General features: G+C 39.0%; 2 protein-coding genes across 2 annotated transcripts in view; both read left to right on the top strand.

The window, feature by feature from the left end:
• The window catches only part of LOC150082374 (uncharacterized), a 60,105-nt gene extending 58,593 nt beyond the window's left edge, over window positions 1-1,512 (top strand). Inside the window, exon 6 of the mRNA XM_090380528.1 lies at window positions 1,459-1,512. Within this exon, the coding sequence (XP_090236654.1) occupies window positions 1,459-1,463 (5 nt within the window). The 3' untranslated portion in view covers window positions 1,464-1,512. The remainder of the gene's footprint in view (window positions 1-1,458) is intronic.
• A 14,659-nt stretch (window positions 1,513-16,171) lies between these two features.
• LOC150082373 (meiosis inhibitor protein 1-like) overlaps window positions 16,172-26,865 on the top strand; it is a 183,615-nt gene continuing 172,921 nt past the window's right edge. The window contains exons 1-2 of the mRNA XM_090380496.1: window positions 16,172-16,512; window positions 19,396-19,523. Coding sequence (XP_090236622.1) covers window positions 16,172-16,512; window positions 19,396-19,523 — 469 coding nt within the window. The remainder of the gene's footprint in view (window positions 16,513-19,395; window positions 19,524-26,865) is intronic.

Genomic DNA, 26,865 nt, shown 5'->3' with positions numbered 1-26,865 from the left:
TGGCATTGGAGGCAAATTGCTGCTATGGATAAAGGGATGGTTAAGTTGCAGAAGACAGTGAGTGGTAATCAATGGCTCATCGTGGACTAATGTTATTAGTGGAGTCCCTCAGGGTTCAGTATTGGGTCCATTATTGTTTTCTGTATTTATAAATGATATTGATGATGGTATATCAACTTAATGTCCAAGTTTGCAGACGATACGAAGATTGGCAGGGTTGTCAAGGACACTACTGACACTATGCTACTGCAACAGGATCTGGAAAGGTTGAGTAGATGGGCTGAGAGGTGGCAAATGAAGTTTAACATTGACAAATGTAAAGTACTACATATGGGAAGCAGCAATCCCAGAGTGACATATCAACCCTGTGGTACTACACTGACAGTGGTAGAGAACGAAAAGGACCTAGGGGTAATTGTGTAGGCAGGTATAAAATTTTCTGAACAGTGCAGACGGTCTGCAAGAGTAGCTCATAGTGTCTTGTCAATGATATACAGGAATTTTTATAGCAGGGATAAGGAGGTGATTATCCCCTTATATTAAGCAATGGTCAGGCTATACCTTGAGTACTGTATACAGGTCTGGAGGCCTCATTTTAAGAAGGATGTAGAGCTGTTGGAACGAGTACAGAAAAGGGTAACAAGATTAGTGAATGGAGCAAAGGGTTGCTCTTATGAAGAAAGGCTTAAATTTTGCAAATTAGAGTGTCTAGAGACTAGGCACCTGCGAGGTGATCTGATTGTGGTGTATAAAGCCTTGAATGGTTTGAGCATGCTCAATGCTGATGGGATTCTTCCCCTTGCTCAGAATAATCACCTGCGAGGGCATAAATTCAAATTGAGAAAAGACAGATGTAGGATAGACGTGAGGAAATTTGCCTTTAGCCAGCGGGTGGTTGGTTGGTGGAATAGACTTCCATCCCTTGTCGTGGAAGTTGATAGCCTAAATAAGTTTAAGGCTCAGCTGGACAGGTATTTCGAATGAACAGAGGGGTGAAGTGGAAGTGGTTATTTTTTATTTATTTATTTTATTTATTTTTTTTTTTTTTGGCTGATGCTGCATAAGCTTGCTTTCTTGCATCAAATACCTCTACTAATGCTAATAGCATAAGAATGAACACTTACTGAGAGTGAATTTTTATTATTTTTTTTTTATTTTCATTAGACAATTATCTCTTTCTAAGCAAGATGTCCTATGTACTGAGAAACATTCAAATTATTTCAGTGGTGAATAATAAAGTCGATTTCAGTTTTATTTGAAATGGTGACTAAAATATGAATATTCCCATCAGAATACCTTAGAAATTGCTTGCATATACGTAAATTTGATTTTGATTAGACTGTAAACACAGAAGTTACTGGTGGCGATAATCATCCATTTTTTCATTCTTGGAAAGTAAGCCAATCAGTACCTCCAATTATGTTTTATTTATTTTAATATTATTTGTACTACTTCAAGGTTGATTCAGACATACAATAGAAATGATAAACAAGGAGAAGAGTTCTTAGTGCCTGTTACTGTACCTAGTATTCCACAAAAGGAAGGAATCGGGATTAATAAAACAAATTCAGAAGAACTTTCAGCTGCATCTGTTTCTCTGGACCTATTAAAGTTTACCAGTACACTTTTAGATGATCTTTTCATACCCAGTGCAATCGTGAGTATCTTAGATACATATTTCAAAAATAAGTTCCAATTTTATTTAAATACTATTAATTTTATTATTCAGTAATAATGATCTTTAATAAACCAAAATTGAGTAAACTAAATCAACCTGGAGTGGTCTGGAACAGTAATCAGAGGGGTTAGTAATCAAAGAAAATAGTCCCCCACCCCTCGCTGTGGTGACTAGAAAAATATTTTTCATGCCATTTAACAACAATCCCACTGGAAATAGCTGTAGAAAAGGTGTGAAGCAGAAAGTCAACATCTAATAGAGAGTATAGAAAAGGAGTTTGCAGGAGATGATTTATTTATTAACGTGACTGCTGTCTTTTAGATAGGTCATAAGAAAGGTTTTGGGTACTACTCCAGATGGGAACAATATTCAGTGGTAGGGTTATACATACACAACAAAATTAACCTAAAATTACAGAAAGGAATTTGATGCATATCGATAGTAGCCATAAATATAAAGAATGTGCATCCAGTATACTGTGTTATTACAGCCTCAAAAACCTTGTAGCAAATTAACCACTCTCTACATCCTGTAGAATTTTAAGTCAGATGACAAGAATTAATTATAACAAGAATTAAAATATTAGGAATCTTTACAGGTGTTGTTCTTTTACCTTTTCTAATATTCTTTCAAACAAGAATCTAGAAACATTATCCCTACCTTTGCTTTGTATTTTACCGACTTAACCTTGAAACACTACTATATCATGAAATGCAGTCATTCTCCAACACTCCATAGTAAACTGTGATTTCTTTAGCCTGTTGTTCAATCTCACTAGAAGCAGACAATGAGAAAAATAAAATGTGTCAGTTGGTCAGTTGTTTTTGATGGACCCTGTACTTTACTAAAAAAGGTAGTCTCCTCAATAGTAGGAGTAGTTGTAATCAACGCATGTGGTGCAATAAAGCAAGCTTATGTAGCATCAGCCCAAAAAAAAAAAAAAAAAAAAAAAATTTCACAATCCATTCCCTCTAAACGTTTGTCCAGTTCCTCCTTGAATTTATTTAAGCTGTCAACTTCCACAACAACAGATGAAAGTTTGTTCCAGCAATCAACTACCTGCTGGCTAAAGGCAAATTTCCACACATCTATTCTATAACTGTCTTTCCTCAATTTGAATTTATGCCCCCTCAGGTTCGTAATCTGAGCAAGAGGAAGAATCCCATAAAAATTGAGCTTGCTCAACCCATTCAAGGCAAGGTGATCTGATTGAGGTATATAACACCTCAATCAGATTAACTTGCAGGTGCATACTTTCTAGACATTGCAATTTGCAGAACTTAAGCCTTTCTTGGTAAGACCACCCTTTTGTTCCCCTCACCAACCTTGTTGTCCTTTTCTTTACTCGTCAAGCAACTCTACATCCTTCCTAAAATGAAGTCTCTAGACCTGTACACAGTACTCAAGGTGTAACCTGACCATTGCCTTATACAAAGGGATAATCACCTCCTTTTCCCTGCTAGCAAAATTCCTCTTTATCTTTGACAATACCCTGTGTTCTGTTCTGGCAGCCTGTCTGCACTGCTCTGAAAATTCCATATCTGACTGCACAATTACTCCCAGGTCTTTTTCATTTTCTGCCACCCTAAGGGTAGTACCACACAGTTAGTATGTTTCTCTGGAGTTACTTCCACCCATATGCAGTACTATGCATTTGTCAATGTTAAACTTCAGTTGCCACTTCTCAGCCCATCTACCCATCTTTTCTAGATCCTGTTGCTGTAGCACACTGCCATTACTGTCATTAACAACCCTGCCAACCTCTATATCATCTGCAAACTTCGAAATTAAGCCTAATATACCTTTATCAATAAATACATCTTATAAAATCATTTTTGTTTTAACAAATAATTTTGTTAACAAAATCATTTGTTAAAAATCAATGTATATTAATTAAAAATCATTTTGTATTTCTCAATGATTTTTAACAAATCATTGAAAAATATACAAAACAACAGTGAGCCCAATACCGAACCCTGGAGGACTCCACTAATAACATTTGTCCACGAAGACCAGCATCCATCGCTTCTCACTGTCTCTACTCCCACTCAACCACCCTTTTATCCATTGTAGCAACTTACCTTTAATACCATGCTCCTTCAGTTTGTACAGTAATATTCCGTGCACAACAGTGTCAAAAGCTCTCCTGAAATCCAAGCATATGATATCAAAATTATTTTTTGCATCCAGTTCCTTTGTGACTACATCATAGTATCCAATCAAATTGGTCAGACAAGACTTCCCTTTAACAAACCCATGTTGTGTCATAACTCAGCATGCCCTCGAAGGGTTACAAGTGAGGGGCCCATCAAGCTCTCAGCTGCCCACACCAATGCCAAAGCTTGCACTTGGTCATCGCGCAACACAGCGGCAACCCCTAAGGCAGAATGCGCTGGTCCCAAAGGAACTAGTAGTTGTTGGTGACTCTATTGTCAGGGAAACGGGAAACATGCTTTGTAAAAAGGATAGGTGGAACAGGACCAGGGTATGTCTACCAGGGGCAAAGGTTGATGACGTTGTAGAGCGGATATCATCTTTTAAGGGCACAAAAGGTGATATAGTTGTACACGTTGGCACTAATGATATTAAGAGTAGGAGACCAGCGGAATTACTTAACAAGTACAGGTCACTGATGAAAAAAAGCCGTGAATTAGGGTTGAATTTGAAAGTGTCTGCAATTCTGCCCAGACACGATAGGAGGGAGTATATGATGAGAGCCCTGTCGATCAATTCGGCCCTGGAAAGATTGTGCAGGGCTCAAGGGGTAGAATTTTTTTCAGCCTTGTCTGTACTTGTTAACAGGAGAGACTGCTTCTACAGGGATGGGATACACTTAAATAGAAAGGGTGCAAGAATGTTTGCTGATGCTATCGAGGCAGTGTTAGGTGGGTCGGAAAACTGCTAGATTGGGGGGATACAAGGACTAATAGATTAACAGTAGCCACTGGCAGAGGAGAAAGTGATTCTTGCACTGCTTCTATTGGAATGAGCAGCAGCCTGGAAAATAAGATGCCGGATATTACAGAGACTGCTGGGAATCATGGGGGGTACAAGTAAACACATGGGTTGTGTTAGGGTGGCTAAGAGGAAGAGCAGGTGCATGTATACTTGCGTGTACACCAATGCTAGGAGTTTAGTAAATAAATTTGATGAATTTGAGTTATTGCTCAAAACATCAAAGGCAGATATTGTTGGGATTTCAGAGACGTGGTGTCACACAGATATAAGGAATGCAGAACCGGAATTTGGGGAGTACAATGTCTACAGAAAGGATAGACAGGATAGGAAGGGAGGAGGGGTTATGCTATTAGTTAAACACATAAAATCCAAGGAAGTGAAGCCAGTCGACATCACTGGACAGTGCAGTGTCGAGTCAGTTTGGTGTGACATAAGCATTGGGAGATCAAAATTGAGAGTAGGAGTGTGCTATAGGCCTAATGACTCTGATGAGTATAATAAGAAACTGTACAGAGAAATAGAGTGGGCCAGTAACTAATGAACTAATGAGATGAACTAATGAGGCATATGGCAGAGAAGAAAAATGCATGGGATACATACAAATTAACACGTGACACAGAAGCCTATGATAGATACAAGTTGATCTGTAACCAAGTTACAAAGGAGGTTAGGCAGGCGAAGGCAGATTAAGAGAGATCCTTGGCAAGGGATGCGAAGAAAAACAGCAAAGAGTTCTTTACTTATGTAAACTCTAGAAGGAAGAGGATGAATCAGATTGTTCCACTTGATATCGATGGGTGAACTGTTGATGACCCTGCTCAGGTAGCTAACAAACTAAATGAATATTTTGCATCGACATTCACACATGAGGAGTTATTCAGCGAGGGGAATGCCAGAGGTGTATTCAACTCTAGCAGTAAGCTAGAGAATCTTGTAATAACTGAGAGTAAAGTGGAGAAGAAATTGTTGAAGATAAACACAAGAAAGGCACCTGGGGTGGATGGGATCTATCCAGTTATATTAAAGGAGGCAGCAAAGGAAGTAAGCAAACCCTTAGCCATAATTATGAGAGCTTCCTTGGACTCAGGGGAGGTACCCATGGACTGGAGATGTGCAAATGTGACCCCAATTCACAAGGGAGGATCAAAGGCTGACACAAGTAATTATAGACCTGTGAGTTAACTTCTGTTCCTGGAAAATTAATGGAGGCACTGGTTAAAGAAGCACTGCACGATCATCTAGACAAGACTTCAGTTATAGCTCGGACACAGCATGGTTTTGTTAAGGGGAAGTCTTGCCTGACCAATTTGATTGGATACTATGATGCAGTCACAAAAGAACTGGATGCAGGGAATAACTTTGATATTATATACTTGGATCTTAGAAAGGCTTTTGATACTGTTGCACATGGAAGACTGCTGCACAAATTGGAGCAGTGTGGCATTGGAGGCAAATTGCTGCTATGGATAAAGGGGTGGTTGAGGGGTAGAAGACAGAGAGTGGTAATCAATGGACACTGCTCATCGTGGACTAATGTTATTAGTGGAGTCCCTCAGGGTTCAGTATTGGGTCCTTTATTGTTCTGTGTATTTATAAATGATATTGATAATGGTATATCAAGCTTAATGTCCAAATTTGCAGACGATACGAAGGTTGGCAGGGTTGTCAAGGACACTACTGACACTATGCTGCTGCAACAGGATCGGGAAAGGTTGAGCAGATGGGCTGAGAGGTGGCAAATGAAGTTTAACATTGACAAATGTAAAGTACTACACATGGGAAACAGCAACCCCAGAGCAACGTATCAACTCTGTGGTACTACACTGACAGTGGTAGAGAATGAAAGGGACCTGGGGGTGGTTGTGCAGGCAGATATGAAGTTCTCTGAGCAGTGCAGACAGGCTGCAAGTGTAGCTCATGGTGTATTATCAATGATATATAGGAATTTTTCTAGCAGGGATAAGGAGGTGATTATTCCTTTGCATAAGGCAATGGTCAGGCCACACCTAGAGTACTGTATACAGGCCTGGAGGCCTCATTTCAAGAAGGATGTAGAGCTGCTGGAACGAGTACAGAGAAGAGCAACAAGATTAGTGAAAGGAACAAAGGGGTGCTCTTATGAAGAAAGGCTTAAGTTTTGCGAATTACAGTGTCTGGAGACTAGGCAGCACCAGCGAGGTGATCTGATAGAGGTGTAGAAAGCCTTGAATGGTTTGAGCATGCTCAATGCTGATGGGATTCTTCCTTTTGCTCAGAATAATCACCTGAGAGGGCATAAATTCAAATTGAGGAAAGACAGATGTAGGATAGATGTGCGGAAATTTGCCTTTAGCCAGCGGGTGGTTGGTAGGTGGAACAGACTTCCATCCCTTGTCGTGGAAGTTGATAGCCTAAATAAGTTTAAGACTCAGCTGGTGGACAGGTATTTCGAACGAACAGAGGGGTGAAGTGGAAGTGGTTATTTTTTATTTATTTATTTTACTTTATTTTTTTTTTGGCTGATGCTGCATAAGCTTGCTTTCTTGCATCAAATGCCTCTACTAATGCTAATGCTATTACTGCAGTCTTGTCTAGATGATCCTGCAATGCTTCTTTAACCATTGATTCCCATTATTTTCCCCGGTACAGAAGTTAAAGTAACTCGTCTTTAGTTACTTGTGTCACCCTTAGATCCCCCCCCCCTTTGTGAATAATCCTGAATACTTAAATGAATTAAAAAGCAGGGTTAAAGTGCGACTAATTTTCACTTGTTATACTTGATTTGTAAGATACAAAAAGTGTCATAATTGATGCATTTTATGTTCTTATTAACTTATTTAACTTTCTTTGTAGTGCTGTTGGTCAGACATTACTGGAGAAGATATATGTATTCAGCTTTTGAAGATATTAAGTGGAATATATGAAGGCTATTATTTGCAAAACCATTTTAACTGTGTCTTTTCTCTTACTCACAAACTGCTACAGTCCTGTTTCATCAGTTTCCTTTGGAACATGAAAAAGCATGCTAGTAATGACAGGTATGGCTATATTATAATGGTTTAAAGGTCAGTCTTAAGCCCATTTCCATTTAAATCCTATATCTGTATCCCCCCCCTCCCCTCTTTCACACATAATACTTCTATTTCTGTAGGATATTTGTAATATCCCAATAAAACAAAACTAGTATCATTGTTTATGGCTTCATAACAGCTGACTAAAAATTAAATGTGTAAGGTGCGTATTTATTAAACATTCTTGAAATTTAAGATTTTATAAAAATACTCCTTGTTTTTTTTCTTGAGAATTATTTCAAATATGAGTACTGTGTACTCCAGTATGTGAAGTAACTTAACATAAGTACTCTTTAATTGTGTAATGTAGTAATGTTACTTTGTGTGCTAGAGTACAACAGTGCTTTAGTACTCATGTATCAAACAGACTAAATTGAGTTACTGTTTTAATTACTGATAATGTTATCTTTTGCGATTATATGGATTTTCTGCCTTGCATTTGTTTTATGAAATTTAACTTTTTTTATTATTATTTCTTTCATAATTGCATGCAAAACAGGAATGCCCTATTTTATGATTTCAGTGATACTGTAGTGAGTTCGTCATGCCACCCATTTAGAGATAGTTCTTTTAAGAACTTTCCAGTGCTTAAAATCCCTTTGGGAGTACAATTTCTGAAAGGCCTCTTAAATTAAGACTTTTTAGATATTTAATATAAGGAGAGAGAGAGAATCCCTTAAGTTATTCAGAATTGTTCTGCCTGGACAAAAATGCATATTAGGTCACAATATATCTATTTGTTTCTAAACCATAATACTGAATGTGACCTTTTTGCATGATAAAAATATCATGTTGACTACCATATGAACTAATGAACTGTGAATAAAGTAACCAGTTTGGCTTCTTTGGTCATAGTTATTTTATCCATTAGTGAAACAAATAGTAGTAGTAAAAAAAAAAAAAAAAAACTTCTACACAGTTCACCCATCCATACCCTCTGAGAATTTGTTTAGTTCTTCCATGAATTTATTCAATTCCAGAACAACAGATGAAAGCCTGTTCCTGTGATAAACTACCTGACAAACTTCCGCACATCTATCCTGCAACCTTCCTTTCTCAACTCAGATTTATGCCCTCTCATATCTGTAGTCTCAGAAAGTGGAAGAATGCCATTAACATTCAGCTTATTCAGTCTATTCAAGGCTTTTAACACCTCAATCATATCTCCCCACAGTTGCATAGTCTTCAGATGCTGCAAGGTGGGTGCACAATGACCATGAAGGGATGCAGAGGGTCTGCAAGAATGGACACATAACCTGGACCATTCAGAGATGCGTATAGACATACTAGAGGTCCCAACGTGTGCCAGTTGAGCATTCTCCAGACCATTACTGACCATCCACATGCCTGAACGGTTTCTTGTTGACATGACAAGTGCATAGCTTTGAGCGGTTTCCGCCAGATGCGCACCCTCCCGTCCGCTCAAAATAACTGGAAACGGGACTCATTGGACCAGGAGACCTGTCTTCAATTATCCGAGGTCCAGTGTTGATGTTCTTTTGCCCAGTTGAGGTGTAGAGTCCTGTGTCATGGTGTTAGCAATGGGACTCTGGTGGATCGGCGACTCCCATAACCTATTGCAGCTAATGATCGCCCGATGGTCTTGGTGGAGATGTTTTTGGCACCTCCCTCATTGAAGTTGGTGGTAATTTGTGACACTGTTGCTCTCCTTTTGGCCAAAACACTGCGAGACAGATGTCGACAGCCATGTTCATCCACTACCTTTCTCCACCCACAGTGCTCTCCATGATGAAATGTTTTTCCGAAAATGGCGTATTCCCGATACACTCTTGATACTGTTGAACAGGGATAGTGCAATTTCTGTACCACCTACGCAATAGAGTGACCCATGCTTTGGGCACCCACTATCATCCCCTCTTTCAAAGTCGGTTAATTCACAATGTTTATCTATACTGACATCAAATTACCGTCTACATGAATGCAGTGTACCTATATACCTGCCAAGCGGTGGGTTCGGCCACTAACAAGAGGGATGACAGCATTACCCAGGAACCAGGTACACTGGTGTGCAAAACTTAAGGACCAACACTATTTCTAAAGGTTACAACGACAAAATCTTTACTTAAGATAGTCTTTACTGATGAGAGTAGATTCAGTCTCAGCAGCGATTCTGGACATCAGCTAATCTGGCAAGAAGTTAGCACACTACCACCGTGCAAATATCACTGAAAGGGATTGATATGGCGGTCAAGGTGTTCTCGTCTGGGGAGAAGTTATCTTGGATGGACGTACACAACTCCAGATACTGGAAGGTGGAACTATAACCGGTGCATGCTACTGTACTGAGGTAATCCTTCCCCATGTGCGTCTATTCCGAGGTGCCATTAACTCCTAGTTCATGTTTATGGATGATAACGCCACACCCCATCGCACTGCAGCTGTGATATACTTTTGGAAATTAAAGACAATGTTTGTATGGATTGGCTTGCTCGTTCCGCTGATCTAAATCCCATCAAACACATATGGGACACTCTGGGGAGAAGCCTAGCTGCACATCAACACCCACCAGATAATGTTCACATCATTAGCGGTGGCCATATCTCTTCCCTTTTTCCATCTTTGGCAATGATACATCTGTATCATGGCAGCCAGTGCTATGTTGCCATATTTGAATAAAGTCCCTCTGTACCGTTTTGTTTCCGATGTTGTGTAGTTGTTGTTTCCTTCTTCATTTCTGTACCTCATGAGGTTCCTTTGGTATGTTTTTCCCATATCCAGGCCACTCCTATGAGAAGCTACAGGTGAAAACCTGACTGGTCCTTAAATTTTGCACGCCAGTGTATTATATGAATTCTGTCCTTTCAGTGTATATCATTAACAACATCCCATGAGCTGTACTGGCAGCATGTCTACACTGTCAGAGAATTTCATGTGTGACTGCACAATTACCCCCAGGTCTTTTTCATTCTCCAATACCCTGAGTATAGCACCACTCAGTTGATAAGTTACTCTGGGGTTACTGCTACCCATATGCAATACCTTGCATTTTTCCATGTTGAACTTTGACTGCCATTTCTCAGCCCATTGACTAAATTTTCTTCAAGTTGCATTTCCTCACCCTGATGACTGGCATTAACCACGCTGCCAATCTTTTTATCATCTGCAAACTTAGACATTATACCTGATGACTTTCATCAATATCATCGATAAATATTGAAAACAACGATGGGCCCAACACTGAATCCTGGGGAACTGTACTAATAAGATTAGTCCACGAAGAGCTGTGCCCATTGACAACCACTCTATCTTCTTCCACTTAACCATCCATTTATCCATAGCAGTAACCTGTCATTAATGCCACATTGCTCCAGTTTGTAGAGCAGTCTTTTATGTGCAACAGTATCAGAAGCCTTCCTGAAATCCAAGTATATGATGTCAAAATTATTTTTTGCATCCAGTTCCTTGGTCACTCTTTCATAGTAATCTATCAGACTGGTTAGACAAGACTATCCCTTAACAAATCCATGCTGTGATTGCTGTATAACTGCATGCCTGTCCAGATGGTCCCACATTACTTCTTTAACCAGTGATTCCATTATGTTCCCTGGAACAGATGTTAAGCTAACAGGTTTGTAATTTGCTCACGTCGCCTTTTGATTTTTTATAACAAAAGATATGATAATTTGTTTATTTTAAAACTAAAATATAAAATAGTAGAATAAATAAACAGTAAAGTATTTGTGTTTAAAATAAATGGGTAAAAATATCTCAGTGAAAATTTTTCCACCTTGTTTTTAACTTACTTTTTAGCAGTATCATTAAAATTACTTGCGTAATCATATACTATAACCATTGGAGGCTTGAAGTGGTGGAACCCATGTTTAGTCTCTAGAGCTAAGTTCCGGTCAACCCTTCCCTATCTCTTCCATCATGCAGTATGACTGATGCCTCTTGAGGTTATGATGAACATCGTGGCAAGATCCAATATTCCTTACATTTCGAGGGTACAGCTCTAAAACGGTGTTTGCAGGCCGGCCGCTAGTTAGTACACCGGACCGAACCTATTGGTAACTCTCTAGGAGGCTTCCGGATCAGCTAGTGTATAATCTTGCTACCTCTACTCTGCCAGATAGTGACTGGAGGGAGTCCGAGTAGTGTGTATGCGGGGAGCATTGTCGAGGCCACGTTTATGTCAAGGATCTCGGTATATTCTTACCATCTGTACGCCATATTCAAAAATTTCATTACTTCATACAGCATGTCCCACCCACTTTTCCTTACTATTGAATACACCACGAATTGTCAAACTAATAGAGCAAGCCTATCTGCGAAAAGATCTAAACCTCCCAAGCACTTCCTAATTCATTTCACAAATATACGTGGTCTCAATTCTAATCTCAACGATGTCCATTTCCACTTGCAGTCTGCCAAACCCCATGTACTTTTTCTGACAGAATCTCAGTTATCGGTTGATTCAACTACTGCTCATCTCAGATGCCCAAATTATTCGCTGTATGATTCCTTTCGCCTCAAAGGTGGTACTTGTACATATGTCTGTTCTGATATTCCCAGTCAGAGACTTGGCAGTTTGGAATCTCCTCTCTTTGATCTTCTCTGGCTTAAAATCTCTCTACCTCATTGTGTCAAATTCATCTGTTGTCTCTACCGTTCTCCCAACTCCACTAATCACTTGGAGCTCTTTGACTTCCTCTCTTTGCAACTTGACTTTCTCCGGTCCAACTTTGCTAACAGTGAGGTAATTTTCCTTGGTGATTTTAATGTTCACAACTCCAGCTGGAGTTTTCTAGTCACACTGACCCAGCTGGTCGAGATGCTGAGGCTTTTGCAATTACTAATGACCTTGCACAGATTGTGCATTTACCTACAAGAATACTGGACAATCCTAATCATACAGCCAATATGCTTGATCTTTTTCTCACAAACAGCCCTTCTAAGTACACGGTTGAAGTGAGAGGTCCTTTAGGCACTTCAGATCACAACTTCGTGATTGTCTCTTCTCCAATGGAACCTTTATCTCATGGCTATTCCCAATCTCGTGTTGTTTGGCATTACAAGAATGCAAAATGGGATGACCTGCCAAATTTCTTTTCTTCTTTTCCTTGGTCGGATTACTGTTTCAAAACTTCTGATGTCAAAGTTTGCTCAGATCGTGTCAGTGAAATTATTCTTGCAGGAATGGAATCCTTTATCCCACACTCCACTTTAAAATCTCGTCCTTTATCTAAACCTTGGTTTTCCAATAAATGTGCTAAGGCTGTTTAAGAGAAGAATGTTGCATATCGTAATTGGCTTGTTTCTAATTCTTCAGTTTCATTTTCTGTCTACACCAAAGCTCGCAACAATTGTAAAGCCGTCATTAACCAGTCCAAACTAGAGTTTGAACAGGCTAAGAGTAGAAAACTTGCTTCTTGCCCTAATGGTAGCCGAGCATTCTGGTCTCTTGCCAAAGCTATTGGCCGCAACTTTTGCCCATCTCTGCTCCCACCTCTGTCCAAACCAGATGGTTCTGTTGTCACTTCAGCCAAGGATAAAGCTGACCTGCTAGCATCCCATTTTTCTTCCAACTCATGTATTAATGATCTTGGCAGAACACCTCCCACCATTCCCAACATCGTCCATTCAATGCCTCCTGTGGTCTTCCGTCAAAAGGATGTCAGAAGATTTTGACGAATCTTGATCCTAAGAAAGCTGCAGGTCCCGATGGTATTTCTCCACTTGTTCTCAAAACCTGTGCTCCTGAACTTACTCCTATTCTTTGCCGCCTTTTTTCACTTTCTTATTCCAAAGGTGTTTTTCCTTCTGCTTGGAAATTTGCTCATATCCAGCCAGTTCCTAAAAAGGGTGACAAATCCCTGCCATCCAATTATCGTCCCATTGCAATTACTTCTACTCTTTCTAAAGTAATGGAGGAAATCAATTAACCGCCAACTCTTAAATTACCTAGAAACCTGCCATCTGATCAACGATTGCCAGTATGGATTCCGTCAGTGTCGATCCACTGGTGATATTCTGGCTTATGTTACACATTTATGGACTAATTCAATGGAAAGGTTCATTGAAACACAAGTAGTTGCTCTTGACATTTCAAAGGCTTTCGATCGTGTTTGGCATAAAGGTCTTCTAAACAAGCTTCCATCTTGTGGTCTGCCAACTGTTTTTAGTAATTGGTTATCCAGTTTTCTGTCTGATCGATCACTGAGGGTGATGGTAGATGGCTCTCTGTCTTCTAACTTCTCCACTAATGTCGGTGTCCCCCAAGGTTCAGTTCTTTCCCCCACTCTTTTCCTCTTGTATATTAATGACCTTCTTCCATTGACTGGAAATCCCATCCATAGTTTTGCCGATGTAGCACATTGCATTCCAATTTCCATTTTGATAAAACTTGTCGTGCTCAATCAGCTTCAACTTCTCGAAAATCTGCTACCAATTCCTTAAATGCCAATCTTCAGGTAATTCTCCAGTGGGGCAAAGACAACTTAGTTGATTTCAACCCTTCTAAAACTCAGTCTTGTCTTATATTTCGCAAAAAATATTCTTCTGCTCATATGCTTATCTTTAGTGACACTCCGATTTCTAGGCAAAATGATATCTCTCTTTTGGAGAATACCCTGACTTCTAATCTCTCTTGGCACAAGCACATTACAAATATTGCTTCCTCTGCATCTAAAAAATTTGGTTTTCTCTTTCGCTCTCGGCATTACTTTTCTTCCAAACAGCTGCTCACTCTGTATAAAGTGCAAAACCACTCTGCCATGGAATATTGTCCCACATCTGGGGTGGTCCCCCCAAAACCTCTCTCAGGCTTCTTGATTCCATTCAGAAGAGGGCAGTTAGGTTAATTAATGATTCATCTCTAACAGAGTCTCTCCACTCGCTGTCTCATAGACATACTGTTTCTGCTGCATGCCTCTTCTACAGATACTTCCATGGGAACTGTTCTTCTGAATTGGCTTCTATAATTCCCGCTCTCTCTTTCAAAGCAGTCCGAACACTTGCCGCCACCAGCCAACATCCATTTACTGTCCAACTTCAAACTCACAGAACCAACTTTTCATCTTCCTTGTTTATTCATTCAACTGCCATTTTCTGGAACAACCTTCCTTGATACCTATTTCCTGAAAATTACGGTCTACAGAAGTTCAAGTCCAATGTCAACAAATATCTTCTTTCATCTTCTCAACCTCCAACCCAAGCATGGTACTAAGTACTATTGGTTCTAATACCTCTCGTGTTTGGGGTTTACATTAAAAAAAAAAAAAAAAAAAAAAAAATTGGCTCTTTTTCTTATTTTTGTTTTGCTAATTTTCTGTATTTATTATTACTCATCCTTTTTCTGTCACCCATCTTGAGTAATGCTAAAAAGGAAAAGTATTATTTGCATTATTTTAAAATCTACAATTAAAATGTGCACCTTAACTACTGTATTTGTCAGCTTATAAACGCTGCAGAATGGAAGATGCACCCTAATTTGGTGCAGTAAGCGGTGATGAGTGAAGGACTGATTAGGACACTACAATCATTGTGACATACTGCACTGTGCTGCCATCTTCTGCAAACATTCAGAACTAATTGGCAGTTAGACTAAAAACAGTTCTGCACATATACTCTCTTTTTTTTCTTTTTTATTAAAAAATGCAGAGACCTTATAACTTGAATACACCTTGTAATTGAAGGGAACATAGTGAGCAAAAATTTAGAGGAAGAACTGGAATATTGGATTTTGATAGTGGCTGATGGGCATCATGGTTTGAAGAAATGAGAGAGAGAGAGAGAGAGAGAGAGAGAGAGAGAGAGAGAGAGAGAGAGAGAGAGAGAATGTAAATGCAGTTCAGTTCTGGCTGTCATGGACTGTGTGGCTTTTGAAATTCATCAACTGAAATTTGTTGAATTCATTCACAGTTTATAAGCTGTGTTGGTGAAACAAGTAGTTATTCTTTTGTAATCTCTCACTTGGCATCAGACTACCATAAATTTCAATTGCCTACCAGAACTAAAAAGGGTGCAGAACTGGTGACAAGTATGCATATCCTGATAAATATCACTTTTGCCTATAAATGAAGAGTTTTCTGCATGAATGAGGCTGTGTTGGAATAGCTTTCAGGAAAGAAGTTTCAGTCTATAGACAAAGTGGCAGACAGTGCCAGTGTTGGGCACTATTGACAAACACAGTGATCTTGCTCTGTCTGCCCAAGTCTCTTAATACCACTTGGGCTTTGACCATACATTCTAAGTCTGAAGATCAATGCTGTTGCAATGTTGTTACAGAATATAAGCATTACCTCTGGACTTTTGCAATGAGAAATGTCAGATGATGTATAAAGTTGCACTACAGGACTCTTACATGTGAGGTGCTCACAGAATAAAAAGCTGGCTCTAATGTGTCCATGCCTCATATTCGTTTGGACACCATTGGTGACATGAACTTTTCATTTGCACTGTGATGTATTTAGTTTTCAGTACGGATGGCCTTTGCAATCACTGTCAACAAGCCACAAGATTTGACATGGTGGATACAGCAGTTGCAGTAAAAACTACTTCTTTACACATAGGCAGCTATATGTGGCATTGTCAAGGTGTAGGTTATACAATGGAATCAATATATCTGTGGAACATAATAGTGGAAGAAATGTTTTATTTAAAGAAGTTCAATAGAGGCATTTGTAATAAATTGTATATTAGAATTAACTGCTTTATTTGTGTAATTGTATTGAAACAGTTTCCTAGCCACCATTATATGTGTATCCAAGTAAATGCAAAATTGGCAGTTTTATGTAACAAATGCTTTATAGGGATCTACCAGCAAAATGATTTTCTGATATCTACTTATTGTCCAAATGCATCTCAGTCAGTCAATAATTTGGATTTATGAGATGCATGTAGATTTTTTGGATGACTGTTTTCTACAGCAATAGCAGTTAGAGAGGCACTATGAGAATCTTCCTTACATTTCAAAGTTTCAGCTCTAAAACAGTGTTCACAGGCCAACTGCTAGATAGTCCACTGGTGCAAAACTGTCAATAACTCTCTAAGAGGCATTGAGATCAGCTAGTGTATAATTCCACTGCCTTAACTCTGCCAGACAGTGACTGGAGGGAGACCAAGTAGTGTATACATGAGATAGTCACTGTAGAGGTCACGTTATGACAAGGAGCTGGGCATATTCTTGCTGTGTGTATGCAATATCAAAAAATTTCATTACTTCATATAATATATTCTCCCCCACATTTTCTTACTACTGAATATATCATGAATAACTGAAGGACAGGACAAACTTTTGGAGTGAATGGATGGGTGAAATGGAAAGTGTTTTTTTTTTTTTTTTTGTTTGTTTTTTTGACTGATACTGTATAAGCTTTCCTCTACCAATGCTAATAATCACTAGTAGAACAAATTTATCTGAAAGATATCTAAATCTTCCAAATACTTCCTCGTTCGTTTAAAAAAATATGTAATTCCTATCTCAATGATGTCCATTTCCACTTAGTCTTCCAAGTCCTATTTACTTTTTATGATAGAATCCCAATTATTCGTTGATTCAACCATTGCTCATTTCAGTTGTCCTTTTTATTTGCTGTATGATTACTTTTACTTCAAAGGTTGTACCTGTGAATATGTCTGCTCTGATTCTCTGTCTCAGAGTCTTAGTAATTTGGAATCTCCTCTTTTCAATATTCTCTGCTTAAAATTTCTCTACCCCATTCGGTCAAATTCCTTTTTTGCCCCTATCACTCTCTTACCTCTGCTAATCACTTGGAACTCTTTGAAACTTGACTTACTCTAGTCCAACTTTCCTAACAGTGAGGTAATTTTCCTTGGAGATTTTAATGTTCACAATTCCATCTGGCTTCTGTTTACTAGTCGCACACAGACCCAGCTGGTTGAGATGCTGAGGCTTTTGCAGTTACTTATGACCTCACATAGATTGTTCATTTAGCTACCAGAATATCTGACAGCGAACACACTTGATCTTTTACTCATAAACAACCGTTCCAAGTACACGGTCAAGGTGAGAGGTCCTTCGGGCACCGTCTGATTACAAGTTAGTGATAGTCTCTTCTCCAATGTAGTCTTTCTCTCGTGTCTATTCTCAGCCTCGTGTTGTTCGGCATTAGCACAATTCATTTGGCAAAACTGAGTGAGATAAAAATGCAAATAGGAAAAACCACAATTGGCAAGCATTACCTGTATCAATGCTTTTAATATATAATTCACTGGAATTCTTTCATAGCATTTAAAGTCTTTAACAATTTTTAACATTACTAATCTCTCTATACATTAAAAAAATTTTTCCTCCTAGTGATATTTATTCTAGCCAATGGGAGAAGGGGCAGGGTAATTACATCACTACAAATGCACAGGTAAATAATTACATTGTTGTCCTCCATTGAAAGACAACTGCCTCCATAATGTTCACCACCCTCGTGCACATACATGACCACGCACGGCATCACTTGATGTTCCATTGTAATGTCAGCTGATGAAGGGACCCGATATAGTTTGTATATTTGTAAATAGTTTAGTATTTTATAAATATTTTAAATATTTGTATAAGTGCAAATATTTTAGTCCTACTCTTTTGGATGCAACAATATTCCTCGTGCATTATGGAACCTGAAGCAAAAGACCTATGTAAAAGCGGGTAAATAATTGCGTAATGATATTTATTCCACCTTGAGAATGCCACATGGTGGGGTAGTCAATGGGAGAAGAGGGATTCGGGTCACGTAATACAAGTGGGCAGGACAATTATGTCACTACAAATGCACAAGTAAATAATTACATAGGTCATTTCCTGATTAGATATCGATCATAGTGTTTGGGTAAGGTGCCATCTGTGGTTTCCCACATCTGCGCCATCAGTACTCCTGTGATGAATACAGAACCTCTGTAAAAGCCATAAAAGTGTTGTGTGTTGCATATGTAGTTTAGTGTTGGATTCTGTTGTTTGTGCTGACTTCTTGGCCGCAGGGCCCCCTAGTGTGACTCCACATTGCCTGCCACCGCCACCACTGGGAGATGGGCCAGGCTGTTCGCGGTATTCTGGCTGCTCTCCATTAGGGATTGCCTGAGCTTCCTGACCAAAAAAAAAAAAAAAAAAAGCATGCATGAGGAAGATAGCTGAAAGATGGGAGTAAAAAAGGGGGAGGAAGAACATCAATGTGTTTCTACAAGTGTGTCTTTTATGTAGAAAAGTGTGTGCAGCGGTTGGCGAGCAGGGGACAAAGCTCCTTAGTTTATATTAATATGATTAAATGAAAGCAAAATGGGACACATGATATGCATAACTTATTACTGACATGTTTCATTAAATTGGCCTTATCTAGTATCAGTTTGCATTCAGTATTTTTATATTTGCCCATTAAAAATAATTTATTCATATGTACCTCAAGAGTATATATATTTTTTTTTTTCCCAGAAGATAAAATTTTGATATAAAATTACTTTTATATCAAAAGTAATTACAGTATTTAATGAAAATACCAGGTATATAATATAAAGTTGTGCTGATATTTAAAGCATTTTAAATGTTTTTACCTCAACTCATTAATTTGTTGCATATCAGTTCACTGTATTCTCTGAGAATAAACTAAGCACCTGTATCAATACTTTTAATATATGATTCAATGAAATTCTTTCATAGCATTTAAAATCTTTAAAAAAATTTAATATTAATAATTTATATTAATATAATTAAATGTGTATTTAATTACATTAATACTTTGTCAGATTAGAAAATGTGAATAAAGTTTCTGGTTCAATCCTGAAATGGATGATGGCATCTCTTCTTAGCCAAGATGAAGTCAAATGTGGAACTTACTTTCAGTTAATGGAAATAGGATTAAACCACTTACATGGTAAATATCATCTAATATTTGTAGTACAAATGTAAATAGATTAATACTAAAATAATGCAAAATAAACATTATTGTGCAAGAGTTGGCAAAGCTTCAGTTGTGCACATTGCCAAGAATAAACAAACTTTGTTATAAAGTGCATTTTTAGTATGCTATTGACTTGTATATGCAATTTGAGGCTTTTTTGCCAGCCTCTTTAACCATTTATAGTTGTTCTATGCTTCTGAAGCATTTGCCCTAAATTTATTATATACATTTTATGATTAAAATAAACATTTAACTTCATATGAATTTGGAAAATGTTCTTTATTTAGATCTAACAATAGAAGTTTCCATATAACAATTATATACAGTATAATAAAATAATTCTTTTAACTGATTTGATCCGTTTTGTTTGACCTGAAAACATAATCCAAAATGAAATATCTGAAATCCAAACTAAATGTGACCTGCCTCAATGGAATCTAGATGAAACTAAGGATGACATGAAAGCAGAATCCCAAAGTGAGTTCACAAATATTACCAGTGAATAAGTGAATTTGCTTAGTGTATTTAATGTGCTCGGTGTATCAAAAAATCTCATATTTAGCTCTCAGTAAATCACCAATTTTTTAATTCATGAGAAATTAAGTTTATTTCTCATTCATTTAATATTAAATAACCCATATTATGTTTTTCTCATAAACAGATTAAGTAATGAAACTCAAAATCAAATGAAGGTAATTCTTATTAATGAGTGTGACTCTGCTTTTTAACAGTATACAGCTAATGGGTTTGATCTTGATATTTATTTCCTTTTGAATGACCCTTAAAATTATTTAAAAATTAACTCTTGTACCATTCTTGATATTTATTTTTTGATTTATATAGTATGTGATTCTAAGGACATGTGACACTTGAACCATCATGGAATCACTGGATAGATCCCATCCCAGAGTGGATGGGATCTATCCAGTTATATTAAAGGAGGTGGCAAAAGTAGTAAGCATACCCTTAGCCATAATTATGAGAGCAGCTTTCGACTAAGGAGAAGTCCCCCATGGACTGGAGATTAGCATTAGTAGAGGCATATGATGCAAGAAAGCAAGCTTATACAGCATCAGCCAAAAAAAAAAAAAAAAAAAACCACTTCCACTTCACCCCTCTGTTCGTTCAAAATACCTGTCCAGCTGTCCAGCTGAGCCTTAAACTTATTTAGGCTATCAACTTCCACGACAAGGGATGGAAGTCTGTTCCACCAACCAACCACTGCTGGCTAAAGGCAAATTTCCGCACGTCTATCCTACATCTGTCTTTCCTCAATTTGAATTTATGCCCTCTCAGGTGATTATTCTGAGCAAGAGGAAAAATCCCATCGGCATTGAGCATGCTCAAGCCATTCAAAGCCTTAAACACCTCAATCAGATCACCTTGCAGGTGCCTACTCTCCAGGCACTGCAATTTGCAGAACTTAAGCCTTTCTTGGTAAGAGCACCCCTTTGTTCCCCTCACCAATTTTGTTGCCCTTCTTTGCACTCATTCTAGCAACTGTACATTCTTCCTTAAATGAGGCCTCCAGACCTGGCGCCTCCGTAGCCAGGTGGGAAGGAGCAGCAGTGCGTAGCACATGCTTCTTGATTAGACCGGGGTTCGAGCCCGTCACCACCAAATACGGAGTATGCGGAAAGGTCAAGGAATGACCACCGCATATCCCGGAGCAATATGGCCTTAGTTGCTAATGCTCCTAAAAACCAAATAACAATAACAAATCGCCTCCAGACCTGTACACAGTACTCTAGGTGTGACCTGACCATTGCCCTGTATAATGGGATAATCACCACCCTGTTCCTGCAAGCAAAATTCTTATATATCATTGATAAAACTCCATGACCTAACCTGGCAGCCCCTCTGCACTGCTCAGCAAACTCCATATTTGACAGCACAATTACTCTAGGTCGTCTTTTTCACTTTCCGCTTTGCTGAGTGTAGTACCACATGGTTGGTACATTTCTCTTGGGTTATTGCTGTCCATATGCAGTATTTTGCATTTGTCAATGTTAAACTTTGGTTGCCACTTTTCAGCTGATTTGTCCAACTTATCTAAATCCAGTTGGAGTAGCATACTGTCTTTACTTTCATTAAAAACCCTGCATCATCTTTGCATCATCTACAAACTTGGACATTAAACCTGATATACCTTCATCAATATCATTGATAAATATACAAAACAACAATGGGCCCAACACCAAACCCTGGGGAACTCCACTAATAACATTTGCCCATGAAGAGCAGTGTCCATTGATTACCACTCTCTGTCGTCTCTCACTCAACCATTCCTTTATCCATTGTAGCAACTTACCCTTAATGCCATACCTCTCCAATTTGTACAGCAGTCTTCCATGTGCAACACTATCAAAAGCTTTCCTGAAATGCAAGTATATGATATCAAAATTATTTTTGGCATTCATTTCGTTTGTGACCACATCATAGTATCCAATCAAATTGGTCAGATAATACCTCTTTTAACAATCCCATGCTGTCTTGACTATTACTGCCGATTTGTCTATATGTTCCTGCAGTGCTTCTTTAACCAGTGATTCCATTATTTTCCCCGGAACACAAGTTAAACTAACAGGTCTATAGTTACCTGTGTCGCCTTTTGAACCCCCTTTGTGAATTGTTGATACATTTGTACACCTCCAGTCCATGGGGAGCTCCCTGGAGTCCATAGAAGCTCTCATAATTATGGCTAAGGGTTTGCTTACTTCCTTTGCTGCCTCCTTTAATATAACTGGATAGATCTCATCCACCCCCAGGTGCCATTTTTATGTTTAACTTCAACAATTTCTCCTCCACTTTGCTCTCAGTTATTACAGAATCACTTAGCTCCTTGTTAGAGTTTGATGAACTTCTGGCACTTCCCTCATTGAATAACTCCTCATGTGTTAATATAAATGCAAAATACTCATTCAGTTTACCAGCTACCTGAGCATGATTATCAATAGTCAACCCATCTATGTTAAGTGGTCCAATCTGATTCATCCCTTTCCTTCTAGAGTTTACATAAGTAAAGAACTCTTTGCTGTTTTTCTTTGCATCCTTTGCCAAGGATTTCTCGTAATCTGCCTTTGTCTGCCTAACCTCCTTTGTGACTTAATTACAGACTAGTTTATATCTGCCATAGGCTTCTGTGTCACCTAATACTTTATATGCATTCCATACATTTTTCTTCTCTGCCACAAGCCTCATTAGTTCATCTAACATCCATTTAGGCCTAAACCTTGAACAGTATTTCTTAGTAGCCTCCAAAATTTAGTCCCTAAAGTCTTCCCATTTAGAATTGGTAACATCATCAGTTGATTCCACTGTACAGAATTTAAAAACTGTCTGGGACCCCTGTAGTAATCACTGCTGATAATCAGATCAAGAGTATTACTCCCTCTAGTTTCCTCTCGAACATGTTGCTGTAGAAAACAGTCATCCAGTAAATCCACAAAAGTCTTGCTAGTGTGCGAGTGACCCAACCCACAAGTTCCAGTCAATATCTGGAAAGTTAAAATCCCCCACTATAAGACAGTGGAGGGCGCTGACTCTCTTTAAACATTACAGCTGTCAGTTGCAGGCTCCGAAAAAAACGATAAGTGTTTGCCTTTTTATTTACATAGTTGTTATTTTAAATTGTACATAATACGTAATCTTATAGTTATAGTTACGCTGGTTATTTTCATTTTAATTTACATAAACAGTTTTTGTAGATATACGTAATACTTAATAACCGTTATTTCGTTCGAATCTTGCAGATATTGTTTTTGTATATAGTGGTAGGGAATTCAAATTTTTAATTGAGGTAGTTAGGTAGCTCTAACGTATAATTTATAGAGTATTACGCTTCACTGTTTCTATTAGATAGCGTAGTATTGACATTTAATTAATTTAATTTATTGATTTTATTAATTTAAAGTATCATGCCCCAAACTAAAGCAGCAAAGCAACGGGCTCAAAGTGGCAGGAGTGCTGTGACTCGGGGGAGAACTGAGGGGGGTGATTCTCCAACGCATCACAGCCTAAAAAAATGTGCAACTTGTGAAATGTTTGCCGAACTCTCTGGAACGGAACATGACATTGCCATGGGGGATGTCTTTGTGTGTGCGCGCGATGTAAGGAGTGTAAGGAAATCAGGCTACAAATCAGCGTTGTTATGGGCCTATATGAGAGTTTGAAGGACAGGGTGGATGCCCTCGAAAGATCTAAATTGAGGGGCCCATCAGGCTCTCAGCTGCCCACATCAACACCAGAGCTTGCACTTGGTCATCACCCAACACAGCGGCAACCCCCAAGGCAGAATGCGCTGGTCCCTCAGGAACTAGTAGTTGTTGGAGACTCTATTGTCAGGGAAACGGGAAACATGCTTTGTAAAAAGGATAGGTGGAACAGGACCAGGGTATGTCTGCCAGGGGCATAGGTTGATGACGTGGTAGAGCGGATATCATCTTTTAAGGGCACAAAACGTGATATAGTTGTACACGTTGGCACTAATGATATTAGCAGTAGGAGACCGGCAGAATTACTTAACAAGTACAGGTCACTGTTGAACAAAAGCCGAGAATTAGGGTTGAATTTGAAAGTGTCTGCAATTCTGCCCAGACACGATAGAAGGGAGTATATGATGAGAGCCTTGTAGATCAATTCGGCCCTGGAAAGAATGTGCAAGGCTCAAGGGGTAGAATTTTTTTCAGCCTGGACTGTACTTGTTAACAGGAGAGACTGCTTCTATAGGGATGGGATACACTTAAATAGAAAGGGTGCAAGAATATTTGCTGATGCAATTGAGGCACTGTTAGGTGGGTCGGAAAACTGCTAGCTTGGGGGGGGATACAAGGACTAATAGTTTAACAGTAGCCATAGGCAGAGGTGAAGGTGATTCTTGCACAACTTCTATTAGAATAAGTAGCGACCTGGAGCGTGGGGTGTTTGGTGTTTCAGGGACAGATGGCAGTCATCCTGAAATAGGTGGGTATATGGGATGTGTTAGGGTAACTAAGAATAGGAGTAGGAGCATGTATGCTTGCAGGTATACCAATGCTAGAAGTATAGTAAATAAATTTGATGAATTTGAAGTGTTGGTCAAGACATCAAAGGCGGATATTGTTGGGATAGCAGAGACGTGGTGTCACACAGATATAAGGAATGCTGAACTGAAATTTGGGGAGTACAATGTGTACAGAAAGGATAGACAGGATAGAAAGGGAGGAGGTGTTATGCTGTTAATTAAGAAAAACATAAAATCAAAAGAAGTGCATCCAGTTGATATAGATGAACAGTGCACTGTTGAGTCAGTTTGGTGTGACATAAGCAGTGCGAAAGCAAAAATAAGAGTAGGAGTGTGTTATAGGCCTAATGACTCGAATGAGTAGAATGAACAATTGTACAGAGAAATAGAGTGGGCTAGTAAATCGGAATGTCTTTTAATGGGGGATTTTAACTTCCCAGATATTGACTGGAACTTGTGGGTTGGTCACTCACACACTAGTCAGACTTTTGTGGATTTATTGGATGATTGTTTTCTGCAGCAACATGTTCGAGAGGCAACCAGAGAAAGTAATACTCTTGATCTGGTTATCACCAGTGATCATTCGTGTATTAAGAATTTGCAGATAAAGGAACCACTAGGTGGCAGTGATCACAGTGTACTGATGTGGGATTTACTTAAAGATTTAATTACCATCAGGGGTAAAGGAAAGGATTTTTGCTTCCGTAAAGGTGAGTACAGTGGTCTCCGACAGTTTTTAAATTCCGTACAGTGGGATCAACTGACGATGTTACCAACAGTAAATTCTAAGTGGGAAGCATTCAAGAAATTAATTGTGGAAGCTACTAAATGTTTCATACCACCAATGGGATGACACATAACGAGAATGATGTAACAGCATACAATCAGACTTCCGCACTGAAAAAGAACCCAATGCGGAATCAAAAAGAAACCTATGAGGTATCAACTTATGAAAGTAACGCTGCATGTGTAGATCCCCTAGCTCTCTTTATAGCAGGCCGAACGTGCACACCTCACCAGCTTGACGCACCGAATCAAATTTTGGATAGATCCATGATTACAAATACCATTCATCCCAATTCCGTTAGTAGACACTGTCAGGAAACTCCTACAGAAACTCACCTTGGCCCCCACTCGTGGGGTGAGGTTGTCGCCGGGCCGTCCCCTCATGTATCCAAAGGAAACACAACGAAGAAAAAGCGCCAAACGGCAAGGATGGTACCTGAGACACGAAGAAACAAGAGATCGAGAAGATCATATATAACTGGGACAGCCCCAACTACTTGGCTCAAGACTAGTGGCAACGTAGCACACATCGACCAACAAATCACTCGCAAAAGCCTATTCATCTCACGATTGGCTCCACACACAACCTCTGAGCAAGTTAAAAATGGCATAAGTGATAATTTGAATATATCCGTTGATGTATACCAACTACCCACAAAATGGCCTTCTTATTCATCTTTCAGATTAGACTGCAACAGTACCCAATATAAAATCCTGTGTCAGCCATCCATTTGGCCTCAAGGGCTCCTCATCAGGCCCTACTTTCAATCTTCGTCCCCCACCAGACTTCAGAGGCACAGCCAATCAAGACACGATCACATTCAGGGTCCAGTAAACCCCACTAGCTGACTCACTACCGAAATCATGAATGGAAGCCAATTCACAATAATTCCTGTTAGGATATCTGAAAGAAACACCTTAAAAAAAAGAGAGAAAAACCGCAGAGGGTACTAAGGAATATCCCCAGACATAATAGCATCTCTATATTCTATCAGAATGCCCGTAGCATCCGTAACAAGCTTGAAACTGTAGAAGAACTTCTACTTTCGCACAAGTTTGATGTGCTCTGCTTAACAGAAACCTGGCTTGACCGAAATGAGGAGCATTTTCCATATGCAGTGTCCGCTGGATATAATGTGATTCTCTGCTCCCGACAAGACAAAAGGGGAGGTGGAGTGGGACTCTTCTACAAAACACCGCACATACTTGTTACTAAGAATTATAAAAGTCAGTCCACTAAGTTCGAAGGGCTAATTGTGTCATGCGAATTTAAATCTGCTCGCATTGATTTTGCAGTTATATACACCCCTCCAGGACCCGATGCTGAAACCGTCGACGAGATAACTAATTGGCTCATTCATGGGCTCCATCATTCAGCAAGGCATGTTATCTGTGGAGACTTTAACTTTTCCCCTCAACTTGTTCATCTTTAGTCCAGATTGCTAAATAACCTTCACCCATTAGGAATCCATCTGATTAATAATCTCCCGACCAGAGGTGATCACCATCTTGATCTTGTGCTATCAT

This window comes from Mastigoproctus giganteus, chromosome 8, assembly GCF_048544385.1.
Source record: "Mastigoproctus giganteus isolate SK-2022 chromosome 8, ASM4854438v1, whole genome shotgun sequence".
Taxonomy (NCBI): Eukaryota; Metazoa; Arthropoda; class Arachnida; order Uropygi; family Thelyphonidae; genus Mastigoproctus; species Mastigoproctus giganteus.
The sequence above is the reverse complement of the archived record's forward strand: the minus strand, read 5'-3'. Positions and strand labels throughout refer to the sequence as shown.